The sequence below is a fragment of the Haliotis cracherodii genome, unplaced genomic scaffold (assembly GCF_022045235.1).
Source record: "Haliotis cracherodii isolate W230 unplaced genomic scaffold, xgHalCrac1.p SCAF_12, whole genome shotgun sequence".
NCBI classification, from domain to species: Eukaryota; Metazoa; Mollusca; class Gastropoda; order Lepetellida; family Haliotidae; genus Haliotis; species Haliotis cracherodii.
This window is the reverse complement of record NW_027266267.1, coordinates 19,902,189-19,914,198: the sequence shown is the minus strand read 5'-3', so window position 1 is coordinate 19,914,198 and position 12,010 is coordinate 19,902,189. Positions and strand designations below refer to the sequence as shown.

Sequence of the window (12,010 nt, the reverse complement as noted above, 5' to 3'; positions counted from 1 at the left end):
GTGAGTGAGTAGCTGGGTGAGTGAGTGGGTGAGTGGGTGGGTGGGTGGGTGGGTGAGTGAGTGAGTGAGTGAGTGAGTGAGTGAGTGAGTGAGTGAGTGAGTGGGTGGGTGGGGTGGATTTACACAACATACATCAATGAATAACAACACTCTTATTTTCAAGTCTATCACAAGGAGTAGGGCTGCACAGTATTACCGGCATACTGCAACACGTTTTCAAACTATACATATTGAAATAGTCTTTCTATGTTCAGGTATATTGGGTAAAAAAATATATTGCAAGTTCCATTATGATCTGTATCGTTCAACCTAAACTCTACGCAGAAAGTCCTTCACAAATGATGTGTCCCTCCGAAAGCGATTAACAAAACGTCGGAAATGTCGGATTATTCTCACGGCGGTGGCACCTGACCCTGCTGTCTCTGACACTGTAATATTTACTTTAGTGTCCAGAAAACACTACAATCAGTGTTAATCAATGTCAAACACACTACCTCTCAATACATCATAAATATGTATAACAATACACACGATATAGATACCTCTACGGCAACATATTGTTATACATTTTTTTTGGCCAGTGAGTGTCATGATGTTTGCTGTTTAACGTCGCACTCAGAAATATTCCAGCTATATGACAGCGATCTGTAAATAATCAAGTCTGGACCAGACAATCCAGTGATTGACATCATGAGCATCGATCCACGCAATTGGGATACAATAACATGCATCATGAATGTCATATCCCAAAATGCGTCGATCAAAGCTCATAATATCAATCACTGGATTGTGTGACACATATTCAATTATTTACAGACCACTGTCACTACAGCTGAAATATTGCTGAGTGCAGCGTTAAACAACAAACAAACAAGCAAAATAAAACGTCTGGCTGAGGTAAATACCCCCACAGTGACCACGTTCCATCCCCATGCATTTCAGCCATATTCCCACGTGTAACCAGAGATACTGCCCACCTTGTGCTGGAAATGGTCCAAATTGATAATCCGTTCACTCAACCAATGGCTCAAAACTGATAAGCTAGACAAACGACATGGTTGACGTGACACCCTGACACGAGGTGATCTTGCCAGGGAACGTCATGCTGCACACACAACCACTCTACTTCAATGGAGGCCTGGTTGGACATGGCTTGTTCACTGAGTGTATATTTCACAACCATCTTAAGTAGAATTGAAACTACCAGTATTTAATTCTACAGACACCTTTCTAGTATTGACACAGCCACACGAGGTCACGGCCATATTGACTTGGGTGACATGGGTTAACTTTTGATCGGCTAATCTCATGAACAGGATGACAGTCAGAGCTTCAGACTGATGTGCAGACAGGTTTTTATTTCTGTGCCTTGTTTCTTTCTTTTTTTAAATCCTGGTTGGCAAGCAGGAAAAGATAAAGACATTTAATGAAATTAACTGTCATCGCAGATATATTTTTTGGCTCTTCAGCAACTCTTGGCTGCTTATGAATATGTTGCCATGTGTGCAGAGTTAGCCATTGAACACCTATTATGATTCCCTGTCTTGCTTGGTATGAGACATTGGCACAAGTCCTATGGACGTCCTTGCCAAACTGCGCAATAGTTATCGTATGACATGGACTAGTGGAAATGAGCCATTTTATTAAGGGGTTTGCTATATGTTATCATTATCTATTATTATAAGGGCTAGCACACTAGGAGGCACGGGTGGCCCAGTCGTCTAAGACGCCGCAAATCGCTGTGCAGAGTTGCATCCCTTGGGCACGCCAGAAACATATGATTGTGGGTTCGAATTCCGGTTCGCCCCGATCAGGTTTCTAATTCTAGGTTTGTCAGCACCATTCCCATGCTCGTGGGTTTCACTGAAGTGATAAACGTCTCAGACCTGCATCACATCGGGCTTTCCTCCCACATTAAGCTGACACGCCGTGATATAACTGGAATATTGTTAAAAGCGGCGTTAAACCCAACTCACTCACTAGCAGACTAAAAATGTTCGTTTCCAGGGCTGGTCTTGCAGTATAACCAGCAGCATGCAACTTAACCGGATACATTTACTTGCCAAAAATAGCCCAACCTTGCATTGTACTAGCCCTTAGGATACCCTTAACACTAGCTTAACACTCACTCTGCATCGCATGTGTGTGCCAGTTTGCATCCCTGCAATTGTTGTTGTGGTCAACGTGGTAGTAAACCAAGTTAACATTCCACTGAAAAAATGTGATGTTCACTTGTGTGTTCTGCCCCGTATCTTTTTACACGTCCTAGGGTCGACAGGAAAGTTGGTTGGTTTGATGTTTTACGCCGCACTCAGCAATATTCCAGCTATGACGGCGGTCTGTAAATAATCGAGTCTGGACCAAACAATCCAGTGATTGAGATCATGAGCATCGATCCGCGCGATTGGGATCGATGACCTGCATCAACCAAGTCAGCGAGCCTGACCACCCGATCCCGTTAGTCGCCTCTTAAGACAAGCATAGTCACCTTTTACGGCATGCATGGGTTGCTGAAGACCTATTCTACCCCGCATTTCACGGGTCTGTTTTCATTATACAGAGCTCCAGATAAGCTGCATATCTGCGTAAAATACGTGTAGCCAGGGTAGTGGTTATGATCCGGCTCGGGCCGTTGGAGAACACAGACACAGGCAGATGATGATAATGGATTTATTACAAGGGGGTGGCTGCTGTTGAAGAACCATCTGAAGAAAAGTAAATGTCCTTCCTCCTCAACAGCAACACATGAAGTCATATATTTGCAAGTTCACAGGTATTATTTATCTTAAATATATAAGTACAAAAGCCATTTTACAACTATGATAAAACTAACTTTGATGTTAAATTACTGTTATAAGTTCATTATAGGACACTTGAAAAGCACATGGGCCAAAATGGACCATGTGGTTAATTATTTTACAAACAAGTTTTATAATATCAATATTCCATTTACTAATTTAATATTACTTTAAATGAAATTATATATATTATTCAGTTTAATTCAGCACCCTAATAGAGATATTAATTTCTGACAGAAGCAGATGAAAACAGATTGAAATGTTTCCATATCTGAAGAAAAGAAAATGTCCTTCCTCCTCAACAGCAGCACAAGAAGTGAGGAGGATGTCAGGTATGGAAGGAAGCTACCTGTAGAGGACCAGGGTGGCCAATTAGATGACAGATTGCATTAAACATCAAAGGAAGTGTTTAATGCAAGATATGAATAGACTGAGGGAAACCCTACAGGTGTGAAAAATGTCTAAAGATAGACAGAAGGTTGAAAGGGAAGATCTGGTGAGAGATTCCCAGAAACTGAAAATAAGGGTGTTGAGTTGTTTAAAGAGTTATTGACTGATATTCAACTGTAGACAAGACAAACATTGAACATATAGATGATTATGATGATGGTGTATGAATAATGAATCAACTAGGAAGAATATGATAAAGGTACCCTGCTACATACGCATCAGAAATGTAGAAATACGCAGTAAAATAATATCCAAGCGTATCAAATACACAACGAACATTACACATACGCTACAAAAATAAAACTTGTGCGTATCATCAAAATATTGTGAAGTAACCCTGTGTATTCGATTAGCAAATCAGCAACTTATTTTGAAATTATAAAGGGGCATTCCGTCAACCTTGCCAAACTCCATGATGACAGTTACATCATGATCATTTGCCATCACACTTTCTTGTGGAAGTATCGTGGTATTTTTGAGTCCTATAAAACTCTCGAACCCACACGACACCAGTTTGCAGGGACTAGATGAATAGTGTTTTTAAATATTTAACTTAAATGCCCACATGTGTAAAAACTAGTGGGTAACAGAAATTTGAATACCCAGATAGAATTACTGATACCCAATGATTTTAAGATGCATGGGTAAAATACCCACAACACCAAAAGCTTATCTGGAGCTCTGATCATAAGGTCTATTGGATCAAACCTGTTAGTTTCTACCGCTGCAGTTTGCATCCCTGCAATTGTTATATTATTGGTATGTTGAAAATGGTAGTTAACCAAATTAACATTCCACCAAAAAATGTGACGTTTACTTGTATATTCCGCTCCATATCTTTTTACATGTCCTAGGGCCGACAGGAAAGCCTTGCCTAAATCTGTAGTGGTGAATGCTGGGGAAATGATGCACAGGTCAGTTTATAGGACAAGCATGAGGCACTGCCAACCTATTTTGACCCGACAATATTACCCTACAGTGACGTCATCCCATTGTCACTTGAAGCTTATAAATCTTCAAAATCTAGTAACATCATCCCATTGTTTTTAGTAGGGATGTTCTTCAGAATATCAACTTGTCACAGGGAAATTCCATAGAAACATCTAAAACAATGCCTAGCAGAACATACAATTTAAAATTAAATGGTAAATCAACATGACTGGTGATTTTTTTTTTATCTTAAATTTCAAATTTGTACTGACCAAGATTCTTATCACCCCTTCATTTACCGGACTTCGCTGAAGGGGTAGGGTGTAATATTTTTCTGCACATAATATTCAAAATATTTTATTTTTTTTAAATACTGAATCCACTAGAGGGGGGCATCATACTTGGTTGCGCACTTTACTCAACATGCTCAAGAAAATATGGTAAGTCAAAGAATAAGCGTTTGCGCAGGAGCTTCCATGCAGCTAATGTTCTACCATGGATCAATGTCTGACAAAGTTTTTCTGGAATATTGATAACCCATTCTTGCATGTGATGGAGATCATGTGACAGTAAGTACACTCATCAGCTCATGGCCAGCCTGTAGCAGATGGTGGTGCAAAAATCCATGGACAAACAGAAACGGTTTGACGGATGCCGATTCCTCCATTATCCATACCTCCCTTCCATCACGACAAATACCCTGGACCCATTCATCCCATAGCTTCGTCAATCAAACAGCACTGTTCTTCAAGATGGGAGCATGTTGCCATCATGGCTATATCACCAGTACTTTATTTTCCTGAAGATCCGGGGGTGAACAGGTCTTCAGCAACCCATGCTTGCCGTGAAAGGCGGCAACGCTTGTCGTAAGAGGCGACTAACGGGATCGGGTGGTCAGATTCGCTGACTGGGTTGATGCATGTTATTGCATCTCAATTACGTGGATCGATGCTCATGATATCAATCACTGGATTGTCTGGTCCAGACTCTATTATTTACAGACCTCCTTGCTGTGTACCATGTAAAATACAGCTGTGACCATCTTGCAGTATAAGTGAGTGAATGGGTCTTGTTTAAAGTTGCTTTAAACATGTTAAACAGTTACCATTTTGTCATATCATGCCATGCTAGTTTGGCATGGAAGGTAAGCATGAAGTGATACAGGTCAGATGTCCACCTCTTTGGTGAACCCTCAACCTCAGGCTTGGTACTGACAAACAGAAACATAATCTGGACGAACCCATCTTCCCGAGGCAAAAGAGTTAACTGACTATAAAAGTCCAGTTTCCACCCTTGCCGAACTAGGCTGGTATTATGGAGTCTATGCATAGTCCAATCAAAATCGTGCAATGAAATCGAAATCCGGTTCATAAACTGTCGTGCAGATTTCGGTCAATTGCAGGATTTGCAAAGCATGTGCACCACCAACTCGTTGTCTTTTCATGGGTTTTTATCAAGGTGCTCAAGTGATTTGATGCATTTCGCGATGTAAGACCCGTTTTATCACAATACCGATCTTGATTATCGATCAGATCATCCTGACTGGGCGCAACATTTTGTGTGAAGCAAACGCAAGTGATACGAGGGATGGAATCTGACTGGTTCATAGGAGAGTCTTAGAAGAGACATAACTGGTAAAAGCCACCGGTGGCGCTACGATCAAGCCTTGTAATTCCAGCCTAGTTCGGCAAGGGTAGAAACAGTTAACTCTCTTGCCTCGGGAAGATGGGACGAATCTGGATCCATCCCTTTATTATAGGTGTCTGGCATGCCCAAGGGATGCAACTCTGCACAGACAACTGGGCCACCATTGTCCACTGCAGCATAATGGCTTTCCTCGCCTACTTTAGATGAGAACACCTGTTCTTCTTGCTTTGGAAACATTAAGGTCAAGGGTCACAGATCTGCACATTCATAACAGGGGACCAAGCAACAAAATTGTTATTGTCAAAGCCTGACTGAGCAGCCTGTTTAGTTCACTGTTGTTACAACAATGTCTGGATTTGGTCTTTCTATATGAATCGCACTGAAGTAAGAGCCTGAAGTTTACACATCAATAAACTAGCACTGAAATAAACAGCTGTTTCCATTGGATACTGTTACCAATATTAGCAAGTATTAACTTGCATGAAGAAAGACACAAACAGTAATATACATTCGTTACGTTTGTATTAATGTACTTTTGAAATTTTGACAGTCGGATAATTTTGGTGAAGTCTCAATTGAGAACGTTTCTTTACCAAATACCATGTTAACTTGGCATTTCATCATTGTCAAACATGTGTATGAAGATACACCTGAATATCTACGACTACCGTATGCCCAATGTTAAGGTATGGTAGTTACGATCGTCTTAGCGCATCGACTCTCATATGCCCAATGTTAAGGTATGGGAGTTACGACTGACAATTGACAATTCTTCTTCAAGCGTATATATTTACACATGCTTACATTGATTCTATTTATCACAAGTCAAGTCATACATAAACTATATATTCCAAAGCAGTTAGCTAATCGGTGTCTTAATTCAAAATCTTAAGTGAACCCAGATGACAAGTTCATAAAATAAAAGTACCATTATCAATATGGTAATCTATTGCCACTGTTTTATATATTCCATGTTTAATCAACTCAATTCATGACTACCACCTTATCTGTCAGGGTGGCCTCTTGCCTACGCCGCAATTCAATTCCTATAACTCTGTGTGGAAATTCAGTTTGGCCTGTTTTTACATTTTTTCCCCTTTTTGTTATCAAAAAAGTATTAACTTCCATGAAGAAAGACACAAACAGTAATATACATTCGTTACGTTTGTATTAATGTACTTTTGAAATTTTGACAGTCGGATAATTTTGGTGAAGTCTCAATTGAGAACGTTTCTTTACCAAATACCATGTTAACTTGGCATTTCATCATTGTCAAACATGTGTATGAAGATACACCTGAATATCTACGACTACCGTATGCCCAATGTTAAGGTATGGGAGTTACGACTGTCTTATCGCATTGACTCCCATATCCCAGTGTTAAGGTATGGGAGCTACGATTGGCTTAGCGCATCGACTCCCGTATGCCCAATGTTAAGGTATGGGAGTTACGATTGTCTTAGTGCATCGACTCTCATATGCCCAATGTTAAGGTATGGGAGTTACGATTGTCTTAGCGCATCGACTCCCCTATGCCCAATGTTAAGGTATGGGAGTTATGATTGTCTTAGCGCATCGACTCCCGTATGCCCAATGTTAAGGTATGGGAGTTACGATTGTCTTAGCGCATCGACTCCCGTATGCCCAATGTTAAGGTATGGGAGTTATGATTGTCTTAGCGCATCGACTCCTGTATGCCCAATGTTAAGGTATGTACGATTGTCTTAGCGCATCGACTCCTGTATGCCCAATGTTAAGGTATGGGAGTTACGATCGTCTTAGCGCATCGACTCCTGTATGCCCAATGTTAAGGTATGGGAGTTACAATCATCTTAGCTTCTGAGGGATACTGAAAGAATTATCATCAACCCGCTGTCAAACTTCATCAGGCCTCATCAACTTCTTTTGACACGACTCACATTGTCTTGGAACAATTATTAATGCTTCCAATTGAGCTTACTCTTTCAAACAACTTGACAATTCTTTTTCAAGCATATATATTTACACATGCTTACATTGATTCTATTTATCACAAGTCAAGTCAAGTGAAGTCATACATAAACTATATATTCCAAAGCAGTTAGCTAATCGGTGTCTTAATTCAAAATCTTAAGTGAACCCAGATGACAAGTTCATAAAATAAAAGTACCATTACCAACATGGTAATCTATTGCCACTGTTTTATATATTCCATGTTTAATCAACTCAATTCATAACTGCCATCTTCTCAGTCAGGGTGGCCTCTTGCCTACATGGCAATTCAATTCCTATAACTCTGAGTAGAAATTCAGTTTGGCCTGTTTTTACATTTTTCCCCTTTTTGTTATCAAAAAAGTATTATCTTGCATGAAGAAAGACACAGATAGTAATAGACATTCATTATGTTTGTATTAATGTACTTTTGAAAAAAAATTAACAGTAATCTTGACTAAATTGTTTGATAGGCATTACTTAGAAGATGACGGATGACAAGATAGACACAATTTTTTTATGGATAACAACTTCTTTAAACTGGGAAAAGCGACGTTTCAGTATAGATCCTTATACCCTTGTCAAGCAAGACTGACAACTATGTCCGCCATTCAGTCTTGCTTGACAAGGGTATGAGGATCTATACCGAAACGTCGCTTTTCCCAGTATTAAAGAAGTTGTTATCCATAAAAATTGTGTCTATCTAGTAATCTTGACAAGGGAAAATGTTAAAAATAAATGATGCAAAACAGTAGGGTAATTTCAATTGGTAACCATGGTAACTGCAAACTTAATGTGATGAATTTTGTAATAAAACTTAATCACTAGAATCGCAAATGCTTGAGTAACACTATAACGCGATCTTTTTCGATTATTTTCGCCAACTTCCATGCGTAACACGGTGGCGAAAAATATCAAAAGCAGGAAAAATGTGTTGGAATTGGTGGTGCTTATTTCTTCTCTTAGGGATATGGGCATCACTTTATTTAACATTATTTCATCATGATCAGCATGATCAGATGTCATCAGTTTATCATTTTTGTTAAAGTTATAGAATGCCAATCACGGTTCATAGTAACTGTTTTTGTAGAAATATGTCCCTCTGTTGTGTCAACACACTCTCCTGATGAAACAATAACATTACTATACAAGTAAGCATCTCGCAGAACAATGTACGAAACGTAACTGACACAGATGATACTTGATATTATATTATAATAAGTTGGAAACCGTGATTAATATTTCCACAGTTCTTAAACATCGGTGTCATAACACACATAATTGAATAACTGCATAGACATAAAACATTCTGTACTGTAAAAGTTTCTTGCAAACATGTAAACTACATTGTAGGCCAACCTCCTGTCCTCACCTTGCTAACAAGCCAAATTTGAAAGTATTTGGATACCTAATGAGGAATAAATATGCCTTACTCGCTTAGATTACCAATTGTTCTAAAGGATCATAAGTAAATTACAAGTCGTTGCCATAGTAAACATAACATTGCCACGGTAACTGAAATGTATAGATTCTTAAACATAAATATTTAACGGTAACCAGCCACAGAATAACCGCTGTCTGTTGACTTCAAAACAAAAACAAATGGACACCTTGACATTATTGTCATCGCATTATTCCTGCCAAAGCAGAATTAATCTGTCACAACCTTTGAGAACAACTGCATAATGCAACAGTGATTCATAATAACATCTGAAAACTAACTCACTGGCGCTTGTGTGGTTGGGGCGACAAACGTTGATACTTGCAGTTGTAAACGGATTCCACTGATGTTGTCTGCTTACCCCCGACAAACTCTCTCGGCTCACTGCCCTCGCGGTACTTGTCAAATCCTTCGGGGCTGGAATTTGATTTAGATATCTCCAAGAGTGTTTTCCGATTATATCTGCTCATTGGGCAATATCTGACATGCGGAAATTATCCGCTTAGCACAAAATACATCATAGTGCGGTAGTGCACCAAATAATAATATTCTCCAAAACCTAACAACTCAGCTGGTCGGCACATTATACTACTTGTTGTACGACGAATTACAGTTTCAGTTTGTTGTTTTGGGTGTCGGTTGGATCTGCAAATAATCACATTCCTTTCTCATATCCAAAATATGTATTGAGGGAATTGTCTCAATTTCAGTGTTATCAAGGTGTATCTATAGAAATATGCACACGAGAACATAGAAAGAAGTAACTGTTATTTGTTTTCGTGTTGACCTATAATCATGTGCAAATTATATGCACACAATCTTGGATCTGCGTATGCCCAAACAGTAATCTAAACAGCACTAAGTTAATTTGTGTGTGTGTGTGTGTGTGTGTGTGTGTGTGTGTGTGTTTATTTTCGTACACATATTCATGATTTTTGTATACACATCGACATATTCATGATGTTCGTATACACATCAACATATTCATTATTTTCGTACACACAGCATATTCATGATGTTCGTATGCACATCGACATATTCATTATTTTCTTATACACATCGACATATTTATGATTTTTGTATACACATCAACATATTTATGATTTTCGTATACACATCGACATATTCATGATTTTCGTATGCACATCGACATATTCATGATTTTCGTATACACATCGACATATTCATGATTTTCGTATACACATCGACATATTCATGATTTTCGTATACACATCAGCATATTCATGATTTTCGTATACATACCAACATAGTCATGATTTTCGTATACACATCCACATATTCATGATGTACATATGTACAGAGGACTGTTGGACATTAAGAATTGGAAGTCAGGGGACCCTTGTCATAAATCTATACTGAAAAATATATATTTCTCCGGACTCACCAACTTGACAGAAAAAACATCTGAGGACACCTTTATTTTTAACCCTTCACGATCTGGGTTAGGATTGGTATTTAGCAACCCATGCTTGTCAAAAGAGGCGACTAAGGGGATCGGGGGGCAGTCTAGCTGACTGGGCTGATGCATGTCCTCGTAACCAAACTGATGCTCATAATGTTAATCACTGGGTTGTCTGGTCCAGTCTCGATTATTTACAGATCGTTATCACATAGCTGGAATATTGCTGAGTGTGGCGTAAAACAAAAAAAAACCATAACACTGCGTTATATAGTTTGTTCATCCCCACATCGCTCAACCAGAGCTCCACAAAGCTACGTATTTGCGTAAAATACGAAAATTTAAGCACCACAACCCTTGATTTGATATCGAAATGAAATATTTTTTCAGCTCCACAACAATATGTTTTTTGTCCAAAACTATGAGCCTGAATGTTTTTTTAAAAGAAAAAAAACCTTGCAACAATGTAATTTTTATGGAAGGCAATTTCGGGGACAATTCATTCCGTTCTATTTTCTTTCTGGGAAAAAATGTCAGTCTATTATTGCTTATACGCACAATGTTATACACAACTAATTACATTCATAATCAGCATCGTTAGTAGAGTAATCAGTTCTTTATCAGTGAATAAATCAATCAGTTATCGCGTCTTTACGGTGTCCTCACTGCGGTATGCCATTTGATAAAATATACAGATAAATAAATGTAATTCTCCAAAAATATTTCACTGCGGGGCCTCAAGCGTAAAGATATGTTGACTAGTTATATATAAAAGAATTTACCTACTAATACGCATTTCTTAACCACAGTCACGCCCAATATGCATTTCATAACTGCTATAACGTATAACATGCATTTCGTAACTCTATACGTTAGTCAATGTGTAAAATATAATTCACTTAGGCAATATAGGTAATTTATGCCAAAAAAGTTCAGTTATTTTACAAACTCACAGATAGAGTTGTCAGACGGACTCAAAATTCTTACGAAGTTCAAAAGGGCTAAAAAAAACATGACAATAGACTAATCATGATAGGATTAAAAGCACATTTTTTTTTGGTTTCTATCATTGTAAGTAACTGTGGGATGACATTAAATATCACAATCTCATGCATTTGAAAGACGTTTCGTCTTCATATTTGGGTGTGACTGTTTTTTAAGTTTTTAAAACTATAACTGATTCCTGGAGTGGTATGCTGTGGAAGTAGTCGTTGTAGTTGTGATGGAGTAGCCCCAGTGTACATGACATACAACATGTTTGAATTATGTTAATAGTTCAAGAAATAATTTGCCTTTGTTAGTCGTTATTATTTTTTATGAAGACATATGAACAAATGTGTAGCTTGAATATTG

At 38.5% G+C, this 12,010-nt stretch overlaps 1 protein-coding gene across 1 annotated transcript in view; it reads right to left on the bottom strand.

Annotated features, from left to right (window-relative positions):
• Positions 1–9,802, bottom strand: part of LOC139458237 (protein Aster-B-like) — a 91,302-nt gene extending 81,500 nt beyond the window's left edge. Inside the window, exon 1 of the mRNA XM_071239604.1 lies at positions 9,523–9,802. Within this exon, the coding sequence (XP_071095705.1) occupies positions 9,523–9,707 (185 nt within the window). The 5' untranslated portion in view covers positions 9,708–9,802. The remainder of the gene's footprint in view (positions 1–9,522) is intronic.
• Positions 9,803–12,010: the final 2,208 nt, after the last annotated feature.